This window comes from Loxodonta africana, chromosome 1 (assembly GCF_030014295.1).
Source record: "Loxodonta africana isolate mLoxAfr1 chromosome 1, mLoxAfr1.hap2, whole genome shotgun sequence".
In the NCBI taxonomy this organism is placed as follows: Eukaryota; Metazoa; Chordata; class Mammalia; order Proboscidea; family Elephantidae; genus Loxodonta; species Loxodonta africana.
Window position 1 is genome coordinate 95,347,500 of NC_087342.1, and position 19,509 is coordinate 95,367,008.

Here is a 19,509-nt window from a genome sequence, read left to right on the forward strand (position 1 = left end):
TGACTCCTCGTGGGCCCTGGCCACCAGAGGGCAGCCGCCTCTGAACATCATGCTCCCTTCTCTCCTGTCCTTGGTGGGATGCCCAGATGCCAATAATTTCATGTAGCATGTCCCTGGGGCAAGTTCATCAACCTTCGCCCACCTGGCCCTCTGCCCAAGCTACACCTATCAGTCTGGGGTGATATAGTTTATAGTCCAGACCCAGAGCACACAAGGACCGAGGTGTAAACGTGTCTGACTGTGGACCTATCAAGACAGCTACCCTTGAGGCTGCCAGCGTAGAGCTCAGTCCTGGGTTCAAATGATATTCCAGCACCATCCATCTGTGGGAACGCACTTTACTTCCTCTGAGCCTCTGTTTTCCCATCTGTAAAATGGTCCAATCAAACCCCCATGTATGTCTCATTCCCTCTCCTCTCCGGGGTTCTGGTCAAATGTTACCTTCACAGCAAGACCTTTCTTGGCCACTCTAAAGATGCAGTTCCCCTCCCTCCCCAACACACACACACTCCCCATCCTTTTCTCTGCTGCACATTTTCTTTCTGACATTCCATAGTTTACTTATTTATCTTGTTTATTGTGTCTTCCCATTAGAACAAAAACTTCAAGAGGTTTTTTACTCTCTCGTTCATTGCTATACCCATTGTGCTTAGAACAGGGTCAGGAATATCCCTGGAGCTAAACTGGTGTTTGTGGAGTGACTGAGGGAGCCCAGAGGGACGGGGTAGAGGTGGTTTCTGTAAAGCGCCCAGAGCTCCTTAAACCCAGCTGGAGTCAGTTCAGTTCTATGGGCCCACCCTGGGGACTTGGAGACGAATCCCAAGGCCGTCAGAAGCCATGGCACCTCCACCAAGATCCCAGGAATCCGTCCCCCATTCAGTAGCATCACTGAGATTCTGCCACCCAAGGTACCAGAGTGGTTTCCAAGACTACTTCCCATTCAAAGGCCTCTCCGCGTAGGTATTGGACTCAGGATCAGCCTGGTCCCGCCCCTTCAAGCCTTGCCCCTTATTAAGGCCCCGCCCCTCTGGTCTGCTGGGTGAGTAAGGGTGTATGAGTGTGCTGGGTGGCAGTGTGTGTGTGCCCACAGCTGTGCGTTTGTGTATATACATGAGTCAGTGTGTCTCAGGGAGCAGGTATGTGTGTGCGTGTGTCTTATGTAGGGACTTAAGCGTTCCTTCAGCTCCTATCTCCGCCACTAGGTACTGGCCCAACGGGCCCCACTCCTGCTAGTCCACCACCTCGGGTCTCCCTTGAGCCTCCTGCCCCTCAAATATAGGCTTTTGTTGTTGTTGTTGGGTGCTGTGGAGTCGATTCTGATTCATTGCAACCCCATGTGACAGAGTAGAACTGCCTCATAGGGTTTTCTAGGCTGTAATCTTCATGGGAGCACATCGCCAAGTCTTTTCTCCCGCGGAGCCGCTGGGTGGATCAAACTACAGACCTTTTGGTTAGCAGCTGAGCACCAGTCCCCACTTACTCCGCGCCATCATGCTTCTCCCCTACAGCCCCAGCCTAATCCCCTAAGGCCCTCATTCACCAGGCCCCGCCCCTCCCACAGGCCCGGCCCCACATGCCCCGCCTCAGGCCCCGCCCCTTCCCACAGGCCCCGCCCCCCGCGCGTGCTCACTGGTGCACTTCTTGACGTGGCTACCCTTCTTGAGCGCGTGGCGGCTTAGCTTGCAGTGGAAGTTGTCCTCCCAGAACTCGGCAAACCAGATGTTGCGCCGGTTGTTGTCCAGCGTGCGGCTAGAGAAGTAGCGGTCGAAGCCTGGCAGAGGATGAGGATGTCAGCGCCTCGGCCCCCACCATTCCCCCGCACCCCCAGGCCGTTCCCCCTCCCCTGCTTCTGATCTGAATCAGCGCCCGGGCGGCAAAAACAAAACGTGGAGCATTTCATTTCATTCAAAATGAAAAGAGCTGTATTGAGTCCCGGGGGGACCATGTGTAATCTTACAAGTACACTGATGAGGATGTTTCCACGGCCTTTTAAGCACCAACAAAAACTAATATCGGGCTTCTTTGAGAGGGAGCCACCTTGGAGTCCTGAGATCTGAGCGAGGGCCTCATGGCAGAGAGAGGCTGGTGGGGGCTGCCCAAACCTGGGAGCTTCACTCTGGTCCTGGTGAGGAGACTGGGCTAGAGATGGCAGGGTCCCAGGTCACACAGCAAGACCAGGTCCTACATCTTCTCCCTTCAAGCACAGAGCTTTCCCTTCACTAGACAGACGCAGCCTCCATACGCTCGCAGGACTCACCAACCCTGCTCTCCGCAGGCGGGTTTTCCTCCATCCCAGGCCAGGCCCTGGCAGGTGAAAGGCCCTCTTCCTCCTCCCAGATGCCCTTCCTCCCCAGTGACTGTTCTCTTTGATGCACACAGTTGACTGAGCTGCTTGGGTCGGGCCAGAAGGCCTGAGAACTCAATAGGACCCATATCAAGTGGTGAGCTCCCTGTACACGGAAGGGTCCGAGTGGAGGCTAAATGACCGTATGCCAGAGCTGTAGGTGAAAAGCCTCATTGGGTCGGGGATTAGCCTAGGGCAGGTGTCTCACTTTGAGCCAGAAAATTCTTCATCGTGGAGGCTGTCCTATGCATTATAGGATGTTTAGCAGCATCCCTGGCCTCTACCCACTAGAATAACAGCAGTGCCTCCCCTCCCCCATCAGCTGTGACAACCAAAAATGTCTCCAGACATTGCCAAATGTACCCTGGAAAGCAAAATCACCCCCAGTTGAGAATCACTGCCCTAAAAGCTTCTCTAATATCCCAGAGAGCAAAGGGATTTGCCAAGCAAGACTTAGGTTCAAATCTTAGCTTTGCCACTTACTAGCCACTAGGCCACTTACGGCCACTGTATCTCACTTAACCTCTCTGAGCCTCAGTGCATGTGGATAAGTGTCTCACACGGTTGCTGGGAACACTATGTGAGATGTCTGTAAGAGGCCTGGCTTTTGTAGGTACCAGTAAGCTGCAGCTATTGTTATTTTGTGTTCATTATGGCTTGGGAAGAGGAGACCTGGTGGCACAGTGGTTAAAGTGCTTGGCTGCTAACCAAAAGGTCAGCGGTTAGAACCCACCAGCTGACCATGGGGAACTCTGCTTCCATAAAGATTACAGCCTTAGAAACCCTATGGGGCAGTTCTACTCTGTCCTATAGGGTCGCGATGAGTCAGAATCAACTCAATGGCAATCCACCTCAAAGAGAATAGAAAACACTGTGTGATCTTGAGTGAACCCTTCCTTTTCCCAGACCTCAGTCTCTTCAAAAGTTTGATGAAGGGGCAGATGTCTGCGGTCCCTCCCAGCTCCGTCAACACTGGAGTTTATTGAACTATAGAACAGGGCGAGGGCAGGAGAGGAGAAGGCCCTGGGAGCCTGCCTCCCTTTGTGATAAGTATAGCCAGGTCCCTGCCAAATTGGGCCATTAACAGGAATTGCATGCCCTGCTCCCTGTGCAGTTCTGGCCAGGGTAGTCTGTTCCTACCCAGGGTGACTCAGGGTCCTATCCTGAGAGGAAGCAGTGCAGGGCAGGGCAGGCCCAACCCTAACCCAACCCCATCCCAGGGCCTGCCCAGCCCAGGCTGGCGCTGCAGGAGGCCCTTCACCATTGCATAGCCTGAAGGCAGCTCCTGGCAGGGCTCCAGGTCAGCTGAGGGCCTTGGCCTCTTCTGCCCCAGGTAGGAGGAGGGAAGGATGAAAGGTGAAAGAGATTCCCTGATAAATGAGCCTCCTATACATGGACACATCTCCCACATACAAAGCATCTGTGAAGGGAGGATAAGAGGTCCTGGATCTGGATTCAAATCCTGCTAGGCTAAATGTGGTCTAAAAGGCCTCCCAGCCTAGAGCCTCAGAACATAAGGAGCTGAGGGCCAACAAAAAGACATGGGAAGATGAGAAGCAGGACAGGAAGGCGGTGGAGAGGACAAAAAGAATGAACAGTCCAGATGACACTGGCAGTGGTGGTGAGGTGAGGGTGGCATCCTGCCACCCAGCCTACCTCTCACAGACATCCGCTTGGGGAGGATTGTGACAGCGCCCTCCGCCACCTCCTCCAGGTGTAGCACAGGTGCAATCTTGGAGCCCCAGCTGTCCGAGCCCATCCAGAAGAAGTGGCCCGTCTGGTTGGCTTTTCGTGCGGCCACCAGCACACGCCTGTGGGAACACACACCAGCCCAGCCTAGCCGTGTCTGCCCACAGCCGCCCCACTGTGCCACATCAACTGCCCCTCAGCCCACACCTGTCCCCTTCAAAGCCCATGCCTGAACCCCCACGGCCACGTGTGCCTAGGGGCCCACAGCTGCCTCAGAACCCATGCCAGTACTCGCAAGCCCATGGTTCCTCCTACCCCTGGCCCACACTGGCCTACAAGGCCACGGCTACCCCTCCCACACATACCTGTCCCCCTCAGCCCACTCCTATCCCATGAGTCCACACCTGCCTACAAGCCTAGTGTGTTCTCCTAGGCCCACTCCTATCCCCAGGGCCATATTTGTCCCAGGCCCACACCTTCCCCATGTCTGACTCAGGCCCCTAGAACCATATCTGCCCAGTCCCTGTTCTCTCAGGCTCACACCACCTAAGCCCACATCCACATCCCTTGGCCTATTCTCACATTTATATCCATTAGCACACATGCACGCATGCACACACACGCACACACACGCCCCTCTGTACACCTTTACCCCTCTGCTCATGCTGGTCCGCTGCCACCAGTGCCCTCTTACCCATCACTCTGTGCCAAAAGTCCAGGCCCTTCAAAGAGCTGCTCCCCACACCCTGTATGATGAGGAATCCTGTGCCTCACCCCATCCCCAGCCCTGCTGTGGCAGTGGTCTTAATCAAAGCAGGGACCCTAGAGCCCAGCACACGATTGAGCCCACAGGAGATGCTCAATCAGTGCTGAGTAAGTGCCTCTCAAAGACATCTCCTTGGAGGGAAAAAAACAGGGAGGAATGCGTAGATTCTCTCCAACCCAGCTCCTTCCACAGGGAGAAACTAGAGCACAGAGAACGCAAGCAGCTTGCCCAAGGTCACATAGCCAGTGAGAAGCTGTGAGACTAAAAATGGGCCAGGCCTGTCCCATCAGCAACAACCAGGAGCAGACACTAGGGTTTGGAAGTGGCTGTGGGCCTGTACAGGCGGTAGACAGCTGGGGCAGGAGGACCTGGGGCTTCCGGAGAGAAACAGATGTTTCCAGGCCCTGGAGCTAGGGCTGAGGCCAACCTGCACTAGCCTTGCTGTCCATCACCACTCCCACCCCTTTCCCTCCTCATCAACCAACTCCTGACACTTCCTGGACCCCCTCACCTGCTGCAGGCCCCTCCACAGGTCACTGCTAATGGCAGGTGGGGCTGCTCTCAGAACCCACAGGCACATCCCTATTAATACCTGCCTGTATCCAGCCAGCTGAGATGACCAGAGCTCCCAACCCTCCACCTCTGCAAAGTCACCTGGGTTTATTTTTACTTCTGTCTGTTTCTGAAAATTCATGTGGATTTCCAGAAGTGACCCCTGCCTCCCACCACACTTCCTGTAGTCTGCTCAGGGAGTCCATCTAAGTCCCTTCCACACCCTCCCCCAGGTGCCTCTTCTCTGGGACAAATGAACCAACTCTCTACTCCCGGCACCTGGGGCCCTTCCCCTTTTGAACCCCTCTACCTCTCGCATAGGGTTGCTCTGAGTCACCTAGCAACATCTCTATCTGAGAGCTCATGTGCGAGTGCTGTCATTTCTACTGGGCAGATGCAAAACTGGGGCTCAGAAAGGGGCAGTGATTTGCCCAAGGTCCCACGGCTAATAAGAGATCTAGCGGGTACCAGCTCTGAGCTTTTTCCACCACTCCATCTACTTTGGTCAGTGAACAGTGCTTTTTGCATTTGGATAATGACAAAGGTCACGGAGAAACTAAGGCAAGAGAGAAGGCTCTGCCCTGACCTTTATAAAGGTAGGTGGAAACACCATGTCTACCCCTCAGGCTCAACATGTCCCAAAGCAAACTGGTCAGTCCTTTCTCTGCTCCTGCCCTGCATTCCTTCACTGCCATCCTATCCAGAAATCTGGGGGTCTTCCAAGACTCCTCCCTCTCCTTCACCACCAAGACCCGTGATTCTACCTCCTAAATGGTACTGCTTCATAGCAATCACTCTTCCCCCATCTCTTGCCTGTTCTGCCTTAGTGTCTGGCTCTCAGCTCCCCTTGCCCCCATCATCTGTCCTTCACACAGGAGTATAAGACAGGCTGAGGGGCGTGCAGGGCCTGAGTGTCCCCCAGGGACCCTGGCTCACAGCTAGGGGGAAGCCAGGAAGGAGGTAGATACATTTCAGGAAAGCTGAAGACCTTTCCATGGAGCCATTGATTAAAAATAATGGCTGAGCAGAAGTTGTCCCTCAAAAGCAGCAGGCCGGGGCGGAGGGCATATCTGGGTGGGAGCTGAGCAGTACCAGGCTTTGAGTGGGGGCTGGGAGTCAGGAAGCAGGGGCTAGTGTCCGACGTGAGGAAAGAGAGCTCAGAAGGGACCCCCCTGCCCTGGGGCCAGGCCAGCTGGTGGGCAAAAGGAATGTCCAGAGCCAGAGTTTAGGGGGCTCTGTAAGGCTCACAGGGGTCAGGAGCTGCCTCTGTGCTCAGCTCTGAGGGTGCCAGAGGGGGTTCTGAGGACCTCACCTCCCTGGCCTCTGGTCACCTGAGACACCCCCATTACAGCTGGTCACATTGGCTTTTGAGAGCTTAGTGATCTTCCAGAACTCACCCTCTCCCCACAGGACCTGGCAATGTCCCTGGGGGAGCTTGCTTTACTGCAATTCAGGAGTCCAGGATCGGGTGCTTATGGACCAGAAACAGCAGTTGGGAAAAAAGGTTTAAAAGAATAGGCCCAGGGTGGGCTCTGGTTAGCAATGGGGAGGGAGCTACATGGGCAGCCATGGCTCGGCTGGTGGGCTAGGGAGGCCTGAGGGCACAGAGGACTGTGCCAGCTCGACCAGATCTAAGGGAAGAGGCCCGGGGAAGACCACACCTGCTGTCTCGCCTTCCTCTGCAAGGGCAGGGGAGAGTGCCTCTCCTACCAGATTCAGGGCAGGGGCTGTGTCTCACCAGCAGGCTGAGGGCTCCGTCTCCCACTTCAGACAGGGGCTTCCTGAGGGCAAGGCTGTGTCTCCCCTCTGACTGGGGTCCCTGAGGGCAGGGCTGTGTCTCCTCTCAGATTGGGGCTCCCTGAGAGCAGGGCTGTGTCTCTCCTCAGGCTGGGGCTCCCTAAGGGCAGGGCTATGTCTCCCCTCAGACTGGGGATCCCTGAGGGCAGGGCTGTGTCTCCCCCTCAGACTGGGGTCCCTGAGGGCAGGGCCGTGTCTCCTCTCCAGCTGGGGCTCCCTGAGGGCAGGGCTGTGTCTCCTCCTCAGACTGAGGAATCTCTGAGGTCTAGCCTATCTTGGTCCTGTCAGCTGGCCTCAGGAGGAGGTAGCAAGGGAAAAGGCAGAAGGAAGGGAAGTGGATTAGGAGGGGTGTTCAGAGGTCATCTATTAACAGTAGCAAGTTTCTGACTGTGACTCAGATCTCAAGGGTGGTCACGCAAAGAGTTGGACAGACCCAGGTTTTCTGCATGCACGGTCCTGACATGTGGAGACAGGCCCAGGGAAGGAAGGAAGGAAGGTGCCCACAGCAAGTCTGTGCCTGAGCCAGGACTGGAACCCAAAGCCCAGGCCTCTTCCTTCTGCTCTGGGCTCTCCAAAGAAAGGAGGGAGGGGCTGAGAGGTGGCCAACACTTACAGGGCACCTACTGCAAGTCAGACCCTGCTCTAAGCCCTATGCCCTATCCTGCGTTCAATTCTCACAACTCTAGCACAGGTAGGCATTGTTAGCTTCTTTTTTTTTTCTTTTTTTCAGCTAAAAGAGGCCCAGTCCATTGCCATAGAGTTGATTCTGACTCATAATGACCCTATAGAACAGAATAGAACTGCCCATAGGGTTTCCAAGGAGCCGCTAGTAGACTTGAACTGCCAACCTTTTGGTTAGCAGCCGAGCTCTTAACCACGGTGCCAATAGGGCTCCAAAAGAGGCCCAGAGAGGTTAAGAAATTTGCCTAAAGTCACACAGCTAGTAGAAGGAAGAATAGGTGGTATTAGAAAGAACCCAGGTGGTCTGGCTCAAGCCCATGGCCTTAGCCACCTCCCCACCCCACCCCACCCCCGCCCCCATTAAGGCATTCTGCTTATCCTTCTTGGCACGTGGAATGGATGCAGGAAACAGGGAGGTGGACAGGAGGGACTGTCCCATTAACAGTAGCCTATGCCCTCCTTGGAAACTCTATGGGGCAGTTCTACTCTGTCCTGTAGGGTCGCTATGAGTCAGAATCAACTCGACGGCACTGGGTATGCCCCAGCCTGAGGGGTCTCCCAGCTTACACACTCACCACTCCCAGCCCTCTGGATCTCAAAGTGGAGGCAGACTGCTCCAGGAAGGTCTCTGGAGGGACTCAAGACCCATCCCACACCCAGTTCCCTGCCCTGCCACTGCCTGCCCTCACCTGATGTCATCCTCGTTGGCGAAGATGATGACAGCCCTGGCATTCGAGGTTTCCAGGAGGCGCCGGATGATCTTGTCGAACTCATCCGGCTTGGGCTCCCGTGGTATCTTCACAGACTGGGCGATGCACACGCCCCCTGCAGGAAGGGCACCAGTCAGCCAGGGTGGGCAAGAGACTCAGGCTACACACACACACACACACAGAGGCGCACACACACACACACACACACAGACGCACACATGCTCCAGGAGAGCGAGGCTGGGGGGCTGCCCAATCCTCTAACCTGGCTCCTAGGTCCCAAGTCCAGGTCCCTGGGCACGGGCTGAGCAATCAGAACAGCCACAGTGCAAAACTCAGCTCTACCACTCACCAGTTTGCTGACCTTGGACATGTCACTTAAGTTCTCTGTGCCTCAGTGTCCCCATATATAAAACAGGCTGCTAGCAAGAGAGAGTACAGCAGAGATCTTACGAGCCAGACTGCTTGGGTTCCAAATCCTGGCTCTACCACTTACTCCTTTGTGACCTCTGACCAGTTACTGAACCTCTCTGTACCTCACATGCATCATCTGTAAAAGGGAGATAACGATATTATCTACTTCAAATGGTTGTTATAAAAATAAGTGAGTTAATGCATATAAATACAACAATGTCTGGCATCTAGTAAGTGCTCAGTTAATGTTGGTTATTTTTATTGTAACCACCTCATAAGGATTTGGGAGGATTAAATCTGAGAACGAGAGCAAACTGCCTACCCTGGGCCATTAGTGCCCCCTACACACACCTCCTGGGGCTCCCGTCCCTGGCCTGGTGCCCATTGGCAGGTCCCCAGTAACAACAGCGTACATGGCTGCTGCCTACTGCCCCCGCTCCTGGGCAGCAGCTCTGTAAACCCAGCTCTAGTGAACATCCAGCTCTCCTCCAGGTCCCTTCCCAAGTGCTTGCAGGCCCCTCAGTGTGTAGGCGCTCCAGGTCCCGCCATGCACCCTGGCTCGGCAAGGGGGCAGTGACACCCCCAGCCTCCCCACCTTCTTTGTGATCAGATTCCCAGCACGGAGCACAAGAGCCCAAGGAAGCAATTCTAACACGAGGGCTTCAGGCAAAACAACAGAAAAGCTCTGTTGGAGTCAGGGGAAGGTCTTTGGGGGCCCTCCCATCACCCCTACTTCTCTGGTCCAGTTTCAGCACTTCCTTCCTGAGTCTTGGGGAAGGGGCAGAGGCCAGGGCCTGCCTGTCTCTTGAGCTCATTTCCCTGCAAGAAGGCCACCACTACCCGCACCCACCCACCCAGAAGCCTGCAGAAGCCACCCAAAGACCCTCTTTGAAATCAGGTTTGATGGGATATCCTCAATGGTCCAGCTGCTCCCCACCCTCCCCACCCCTCCTGCTATGTCGCCCATCACAGGATAAGCCCCACATCTGCACCCTTCAGCCCATCGCCTAGGTGCCAGCCTGGTCCATCACTCACTATCCCCTCTTCAGTCTGCTGGGCCTTCTCCTCTCAATCTGCCTAGCTCCCAGCCTGCCAACCACGTGTGACAGATGAGGAAACTAAGGCTCAGAGAAGGATAACTCAGCCAGAAGCAATTGGAGGGTGGGGAGCAGGGACTGTCCTAAGTTCAGATCCCAGCTCTCCCACAAACTCACCGAGTGACCTCTGGCACTGCACTTCTCCCTCCTAGGCCTCAGTTTTCCCATTTGTAATAGAAGGCTAAATTACCCCCATGGTGTTGTGTAGTGCAAACGTGGCAGCTGCTATTTACTGAGCACGCACTACCTGGCACTGTTCTGAGTGCTTTCCGGTGGGTCAGTCATTTAGTCCTCACAACAGCCTCTGAGATAAGTCCTGTTTGTGTCCCTACTTCACAGATGGAGAAACTGAGGCTCAAGAAAAAACCAAAACCAAACCTGTTGCCCTCGAGTCGATTCCGACTACAGGATAGGGTAGCACTGCCCCATAGAGTTTCCAGGGAGCACCTGGTACATTTGAACTGCCAACTTTTTGGTTAGCAGCCATAGTACTTAACCACTACACCACCAGGGATTCCGAGGCTCAAGAGAGGAAGCAATTTACCTGACGATGCATAATCAATACACAGTTAAGCCAGGATTCAAACTCAGGCTGTGAGGCTGAAATGTTGGGAATAATCGTAGCACTTTGTGCTTCACGCAGCAGGTTCACAGCCTCAGAAGTGTTTCTCTTGAGTGGCAGATGGGGGGCGGGTGTTATTTGTGTATTTAAACCTTACCTGATGTCCTAGTATAAAAGCATTTGTGGTCCGCTGTTTCCATCATCAACCACATTTGACAGTTGAGGAGACCAAGGCTCAGAGAAGCAGTTTGCACACAGCCATGCAGTTCCTTGCCTACTGGGGTCCAGGAGCTGGAGGTCCCAGAGAATGAGACCCGCAGGGCCCCTGGTGGCAAAGTCAGGGCTTAATTGATAGAAAAGTGTGAGGGATTATTCTTAATAAAGACAGACCCTTTATTAAGACTACTGCCCTCCTGGGTTCCACTCAGGGTCTCGGCCCAATCGCATTCCAAATAGGATCCTTTTGGGGCCCAGTCAATGCCTCAAACTAACCACCTAGGCTGGGCACCTGGCTGCCATCCCCAAGCCTCCAAATGGCCTCTCACTCCAGGCTTGGGCCATCTGAAGCTTCTGCACAGACTTGATGCCCTGGAACATCAGACACCTTGAAGTGCAGAGGGAAAGATGACCCACCTACCAGCCCCCGGGGAAAGTGCCAGCACCCAGCTTCACTCTGGATGTTAAGGATAGTTGTTCTGAGGCTGGCCTCTACCCATGGGCAAGGAGGTGGCAACCAGGGAAGGCTACCCAAAGGTGGTGACACTGAGCTGAGTCTTAGAGGCCAGGAGGCACATGCAGCCAGGTGCTGGAGCATTTCAGGGAAAACAAAGCACACTATCTAGAAGGGTTATGCTAACATACCCTGCTGGGCTCAGGGCCACAGGACACACACACACACATGCATGTGTCACGTACAACCCCAGTGCTCTGCCGCAAGTGCGGCAGCCATACCCCTCTGCCTCAGCCCTGACCAGCTCATACTGCCTTACTTTCTGCCACTTCCAGATAGGCCAAGCCCCTCAGGTCTCTCCTAAGACACCCAAGAAGTCCCAAGTACTGGGTACCAGGAGGTTCATGGAAAAGAGAAGGGGGAAAGGAGTGAGGGTCCTTGGACAAGACTAGGACCCCTTCCAGTCCCGGGTCACAGAGAGAGCCAGGGGGAGCCAGCCCGCCGCCCAACGCACCGGCCGCACAGTAACAGTGGCTGGGCAGGAACTCAGCTCCCTGTAAACCCTCCATATGGTTCCTTTCCAGTTCGAAAGTGGGCCAATTGCGACATTTATCCCCCAATCTGGGGAGACAGATGGACAAGAGGAGGAGGCTGGATGGGGGGTGAGGATAAGCCACCTGGCTCCAGGAAGGAAAAGGGCAAGCCAGGGGCAGGGGGCAGACTGAGGGGAGGGAGGCAAGGGATGGAAGTTCATTGTTCTGGAACAGGGAGAAACTGTTAGGTTAAGTAATATTTATGGGCAATGCTCCCTCCAAGAGGTTTGGTGTGATGGTCCTGCCTGGCACCCCAGGGGATATCCTGTACTCTTAATTTTTGCTGGTAAAAGAAGAATGAGGTGACCACAGCTCAGTCAGCAAGAATGTGAGTGAGTCACAAGGTACTTGAGATGCAAGCATGGTCTGCGGAGGGTTTGATAGTCTCGCAACCACAAGAGCTGGAGGGTGGCTACAGGGGAGTTTGGAAGGCGTTTATGCACAGCCGTGTAGCTCAATGATACCAGTGAACATTTACGGAGTGTCTAATGCAAGCTGGGTAGTAGTCTGCAAATTTTACGTGGATTCACTCATCCGAGGACAGTATCATTCAAACATTTCCAACTTACAGATGAGAAAATCGAGGTACAGAGAAGTTAAGTGGCCTCGCCAAGGTCACACAGAGTCGAGGGCAGAGCCTGGTTTGAATTCAGGCCGTCTGGTTCCAGCAGCCATGTGTCATGACCAAGGCCACATGGGGAAGGGACTGGGTGATGGAGTCAAGGGAACGTAGAGGGACTGTGAGCAGGGATACCTCTAAAGCACAGCGCCTGCCCTGGGGTCAGCAGCCCCTCTCGTAGCTGCCCCCCAGGGTAAGAAGCCAAGTGCCCCATTGCTTTACCTGCCGGGTTGTCAGCAACACTGCTTAGAGGGACCCTGGAGCAAGGGGACAAGGGGCTGGCGGTGGCGTAGCCTCTGCCTCAGCTGCCCTCCCGCCCCCTTGCCGCAGCCTCTCAAGAAGACTAGCGCAGCCCAAGAGGCCCCAGCACTGACTGAGCACCCACTGCACGCCTGGCACTGCTGGGCTCCGTCTCCACTAAGCCTCATACACCTTGGAGGCAGTTGCTAATACCCCCATCTTACAGATAAGGAAACTGAGGCTCTGAGGTGCTGAAGAGCCTGGCCATGGTCACACAGCCTTAAATGGGACTGCAGTCTGGGGCTGTGTCCAGAGCATCTCTCGGCCAGAGACAGGGGAGGCCCAGGTCACTGGGTCTCTTCCAACCCCATCTCCTGCAGCCTTCTCCTCACGCCCAGAAAGTTCTCTTTTCTCTTCACCACCTTCAACTGAAAAAGAGTTACTTCACAGCATGCACCTGAGATAAAAAAGCCTTTTCTGCAACCTCCATTGTTTGGGTGGGTTGGTGTGCACACTTGAACACATGTGCACACGTGTGTGCACATGCAGTCACAGACATGCACACACTAGCACATACCAACATACACAATCACACACAGTCCACCCTTGTGCTTACCAGCCCACTCATACAGCCCCAAATCACACATCACACCTGCCAGCCCTCCCCATGTCCAACCCCTACAGCTGCACTCCTCTCTGGCAGCTCCTCGGCAGCTCCGTCATCATGGGAACCACAGCTAACAGCCTTGGGGGTGCAGTCAGATGCCTTCTTCAGTCCACCCCACCAGGAAGGGGGCTTCTCCCTGCCCCACCCCCACAATCTCCCATCTAATAAGAGTCTCTAAGTCCATACTGATAATAAAGATAATAAACAAAAGCCCCCATAGCCCTGGGGGACAAGCCCATTCCCTCTCTGGGCAGAGGAGAAAGGCTCATAAGCAGGGAAGGGGCATGGAGGAATCTGGGGTTCCCTCTCCATGTTCCCTAGGCCTCCTGGGTCCACTGTGATCAGCCCCTCACACCACACCCCAGCTGCCCAGCCCCCTGACAGACACTGGCTCCAAACTCTGCCATCCTGGCCAAGCTGGTGCCTCGGGCGCCAGGCCAGGCAGAAAGCCACAGCCACTTGCCAAGAACATCTGAGCACAGTGGGCTGGAGGGACCTCAGAGACCTCCTGGCCCAAACTGAACTGTGCCAACCAGAGAGGGGTAGTTTCTTCCCCAGGGTCACACAGCAGCCGGGCCGAGCCCCTTCTAGATGAGGCTGTCATCACTGGTTTTAAAATCCCGACCAGCCCCCTGACTGCTGCCCACCCGGTTTGTTACAGCGTAAGCAAAGCAGGGACAAAGCTGCCTGGGATTAAACACCTCGGTGAGTGCTGTGGCATCGCGTACCTCCCCGTTCCTGGGTCGCACTAACCAGGCCCACGTGCTCACCTAAGCCCTCACCCCTGCCCTGGAGTGGTGCCCAGCCCCACCTCCAGCTGTGGCGCCCACCTGAGCCTGCCCCAGCGCTGTGCCATCCCACATGTCAAAACCGACCTGCCGTTGGTCCATCCCTCAAGGCCCCTGCCTCTGCTACAAGAAAGTGGAACAATCTGATCAAGCAGTGTCAACCAGAACAGCTGGAGAACAAAGAGGCGGATACCTGTTGTTGTTCGCCTTCTAGTTGACACCATGGGACAGAGTAGAACTGCCCCTTAGGGTTTCCTAGGCTGTTTTTTTTTTTTTTTAATCGTCACGGGAGCAGATTATTAGGTCTTTTCAAAGCACCAACCTTCTGGTTAGCAGCCAAGCGCTTAACCATTGCACCTCCAGGGCTCCTAGGGGAGATGTCTAGTGAAGACCGTGGGGTCTCTAAGTTTTTTCTGGTCTGGGTTCTGGAGTCCTGAGTTACGAAGCATTGGCATTTTGCCGCATTTACTTCCCATTTACGCACCTGGCTGCGTGTGCCTCCTGGCCTCTAAGACTCAGCTCAGTGTCACCACCTTTGGGTAGCCTTCCCTGGTTGCCACCTCCTTGCCCATGGGTAGAGACCATTCTCAGAACAACCTACAAGTCTCCTACAAGTCAACACTGCCCTCCACATTCACGCCCAGAGAAACTCTCACACACGGTCCGAGGAGAAACGCACACAGACATACATTGCAGCACAGCTTGAAACAGCAAAAACTTGGAAAGAACTTAAATATTTTACAACTGAAGAATGGATAAACTGTGGTGTGTTCATACCATGGACTATTATGTGACTAAGATTAATAAAACATGGCAAAATCCTGAAAACATAAAGTTGAGTGGAAAAAGCAAGTTGCAGCATGATCTCTTCCATTCATGTAGAATTTAATGACCCATGTAGAATCATATTTATTATTCATAGACTGTCGTTGTTAATTGCCATGAAGTCGATTCTAACTCATGGTGGCCTCATATGTGCAGAGTAGAACTCCTCCACAGGGTTTTCAAGGCTGCAACCCTTCAGAAGCAGGTCACCAGGCCTTACTTCTGAGGTGTCTGGTTTGAACCGACAAACTTTCAGCTAGTAGCCCAGTGCTTAACCATTTTCTCCACCCAGGGTCTCCCTACTTCTGCGCACAGACATATATATGAGGAAAAGTCGCACAGAGTCAGATTTTGTCTCTGCAATGTCTGCAACAGTGCCTGGCACATAGTAGGTGCTCAATAAATGTTTGTTGAAAGACTAAAGGACAGCAAGGGAACCTACCACCTTCAGAATTGTGGTGACTTCAGGGGTGGGGGAGAGGAATAGGATCGGGGAGGACTCCACAGAGAAGCTTCTACCTAATCCACAATGTTTTATTTGTTTAAAAAATAAACAGAAGTATATGCGGCAAAATGCCAATGCTTAGTAACTCAGGACCCCAGAACCCAGGCTAGAAAAAAACTTAGAGACCCCACGACAGGGTGGGCATTCCAGTCTTTATGCTATGTGGACCTCACGGGGGCGCGCCTGAGCCTCCCTTTGTTCATCTGTGAAGGGGAGGTCACGCAGCTCCTTCCAGCCCGGTGGCATCCACAGAGCAGGGAAGGGGAGGCGTGTAGACCTGGAGCCTACGCCTGCCTCCTCCACTCCTGCCTGGGGCTGCCCTTCTCTTCCCAGCCATCTGGCCCCTGAAATCCCATCTCCCCCTGAGGACAAGCTCTTCTTTAGCCAGCCCTCCCCATGAGAGCTGGAACCCTCCAGCCTCCACTGGCTCCAGTTACCACCCTGATATGAACATGATGGAGACACCACACTGGAAACTCGATCTTGGTTTCCTGTTCTATTTTGTGGTCTCTGCGCCCTTTCCATTTGTGGTCTGGTGACCTTTCCTGGTGATCTCCAGGTCCAGGTCCAGCTGACGTGTCTGTGTCAGTATCGGCGTCCAACTGTGCTCCGCACAGGCAGGGCCGACTCTGCGTGTTCACTCACTCACTCATTCACTCACTCATTCATTCACTCATTTAAAAGTGTCCTGCTCAGTTCCTGGCACTGTTGGTCCTTAAGAGATGGTAGCAAGCATGAACCCTTTCTGGGGAGCTCAAAGTCCAGTCAAGGAATTAAGACCAGAAAGGAGGGAAAGCTCAAGGGGACAGTGCTCCAGGCCAACGTGAGCACATTTCCCGAACCCACTGGGTGCCAGTCCCACATTACACATGGCCCCACACACCACTCACACTTACAGGCACCTCTTCAGGGCAAGTGAAGGCCCCGCGCCTCACCTATCCCCTTTCCCTGCTTAACATGCTACCATATCTTTCCCTCGGAGAGTCAACGAATATTCACTGAGCATCTATGGGCACGGTTTAGGCACTGGGGTGCAGCTGTGAGGAGGAGAAAGGCCCTACCCCCCTACAGCCTCCACTCCAGGGTTGGAGTAAACAGTAGACACGTGCATAAAAACAGCATCTAGAAAGAGATGCAGTGAAAGAAAGAAGCAGCCTCCACCTGGGGACTCCACCGCCTCACTTCACCTGGTTTTGTCCTAGAGGACAGGGAGGCCCAGGATGGTGAAATGGGCCACGCAGCTTAAGAGACAGAGGCCAGATTTGAGCTCTGGTCTGACTTTTCTTGAGGAGCTGCTGCCTTGCTGAGACCCAAGTAATTGAAAACTGCGACTTGCAACTCCCTCCCTTAAAGAAGGGTTCACTGCTGAAACGAATTGGTTTTCCTGTCCTCTACTGCCTGGGAGTCCATGCTGGCTCTCCCATCAGCACAGACCATCACAGGGTGCTATGGAGGGGCCAAGACATGGAAACCTGCAGGTTCTAAGGGACAGTAAGGGGAGTCAGTCACGCTAGTTTCTGCCTGGAGGTGTCACCCTGACGCACCCCAGTGGGCTTAGGTTTATACAAAGTGGGAATATTGTATCTACGTTCAGCTCTTCCTGCCTTCCAGCCATAGGCAGGCAGGACCCTCTGAGTCCCCTCTGTGCCCAGGACCCTCCCCACCCAGCACCTCCCTGTCCCCATGGGATGGCTCTCCTCACTCCACCCGTCTAAAGAAGTTCTCCCACCATCCTGCAAGGCCACCTTCTGCAAGTAGCCGTGAATCTCCTGTTGTCAGGGCACCCTCACTTGTGGCCTGGGCAGGCAGAAGGGAAAGGTCTCCCACAAGGCGAGCCTACTTTTAGCCACCTTGTTCCTCCTGAGCTCTCAACTTGGGCATGCTCGCCTCCTTCCCATGACTTCTTCAAACTCTTTCCTTCATTCTCTTGCTTTCTCATTTGACCACCATGGAGGCCTACCCTTGCCGGCCCCAGGATCAACCCAGAAGGAGGTGAGCTGCCAGCCACAGGCAGTGGGGCGGGCAGAGATGGGAACAGGAAGGGGCTCCCACGAGGATTCTGTACCCACCCCCTCTTGCCCCAGTGTCCAGGGGGCCTGGATAGCTCTGAAACCCAGCCTGCTCCCCACCTCAGGCAGCCCTTGGCACCAAAAAAAAAAAACCAAACCAAACCCAGTGCCGTCGAGTCAATTCTGACTCATAGCACAAGATGAGAAAAATCCTCCTCCAGAGCCGGGCAGTTTCCCAGCGAGGCCCATCCTCTCATGGGCCCGAGAGGCTTCGGTTTCCTGGTTCCAGGAAGCCAGGAAAGATGGGAGCTCCTTGCCTCTGTTTCTTTTCTCTGTCCCCTTATTTTTTCCCTTTGAAATTTAAAAAGGGAGGAAAAACAAAGAAAAGGCAAACCCTATGAAATCAAGTGGAAAATTTTACATTATGGCAAAATGTGAAGGCAGCAAATTGAAATGTGGAGAGAAAAGGGGGGCCTTAGTTATACGACCCAAGGGGCTGGGATCCCCAGGCTCCCCCAGGCTCCAGGAAGGGAGGAGGAGGTGGGGGAGGAATGAAGGAGGTTGGGAGTTATCCCTGGACCTTTATGGTCTCTCTTTCACTCCCTCTTTCTCTCTCTCTCACACACACACACCCCAATAGACAGGTCCCCCCAACCCTTCCAATCTGCTCTCAGGAAAGGGACTATAAACAGCTATTCAGAGGGGTCAGTGACAGATTAAGGTGGTCTGTTTGCTTTCTGAGAACAAAGCCTTTCTCTAGATAAGTGCAGCTGCAATGGTGAGGTTCCAGGAAGCCGGCACAGAGCTGTGGACAGGGGGTGCTCTGAGGTAGGGAGGACGCCGAGGTCCTGAGCAAATGCCCTCTTCCCCGGCAACTGCTCGAGGGTGAGCAGGGGTGTGAGGGATGGTGACAGGTGGGCCCAGAAGGGCCTCTCTCACTGTCTGACTCCTACCACCTCCAAGTCCAGCTGGGTTGGGATTCCCCCTAGGGCTCGAGGCCTCAGGAGGGGGCTATTGAGGCCTGGTTCCTTCTCTGCTACGGCTCCTGCTCGCGGCCCCCTACTTCCTATTTCCTTCCATTCAGTCTCCACCAGTCTCTTTGTAAAGCACACCTTCATTTGACAAATGGCTCCCTGCTGACAACCCTCAGAGTGTGTGTGTGTGTGTGTGTGTGTGTGTGTGTGTGTGGTCTATTTCTCTGCCTCATATCTGTCCCTGTCCCTTAAGCAGGCCCCTGGGCCTTTGCATAGGCTGTTCCCTCAGCCAGGAGTTCCCCACCTCGGGTTGGATTGGTGACCATCTGGCTCCCCCATCCCAGCCCTTCCCTTGCTGGGATGCAGTTACTCCCTTGGTGTCTGCTTCCTTTGTGCAGGGTCTCACTGGGCCCAGCACACATCCTGAGCCTGTTCAGGACAGGCAAGTCATCCCCACTTGTTGGGTGAATGAGGGACTGAGTACCAACTCACAGGGATGGGAGGGCTTGGGGGGCCAAGGCTCTGTGGGAATCCAAGGTGGGCACCTGTACCTGCTCAAACCTTCCCACCTCCTCTGAGAGCCTCTCTGACCCCAAGACCTACTGTGACCACCCTCTGAGCCACCACCTGGCCACACCAAGGGCCTAGACATCTCCGTGCACAGGTATGGAGCACCAACAGTACCTGATACCTGCTTTGTGCCGGGCTCCGGGCTACAGTGATAGTCAAAGCACTGAGACTACTCTCGAAGGACTCATGCATGGGGCGGGTGTCGCGTACACCCGAGACCTCTCTCTCAGGCCTGCCTCTGCTGGGATTTTACTTTCTCCACTTAGAAACAAACTCCTTGTCATGACAACTCAGGAAATTATACATACAAGGGGTGAACAAGTGAAGGAAAGTATAAAACAGCCATGCAACTTGGCCAGGCCCCCAGGCCCTGAAGACAGTTGGGCCAGTGGAGAAGGACGTGAGATGGAACGTGAAACATCCACCCTCCCTGTCGGCCA

General features: G+C 54.3%; 1 protein-coding gene across 1 annotated transcript in view; it reads right to left on the reverse strand.

Annotated features, from left to right (window-relative positions):
- GRM4 (glutamate metabotropic receptor 4) overlaps positions 1-19,509 on the reverse strand; it is a 131,639-nt gene that overhangs the window by 32,606 nt on the left and 79,524 nt on the right. Inside the window, exons 4-6 of the mRNA XM_023540198.2 lie at positions 8,519-8,654; positions 4,001-4,155; positions 1,631-1,771 (exon numbers count right to left, since the gene is read on the reverse strand). Of these exons, the coding sequence (XP_023395966.2) occupies positions 1,631-1,771; positions 4,001-4,155; positions 8,519-8,654 (432 nt within the window). The remainder of the gene's footprint in view (positions 1-1,630; positions 1,772-4,000; positions 4,156-8,518; positions 8,655-19,509) is intronic.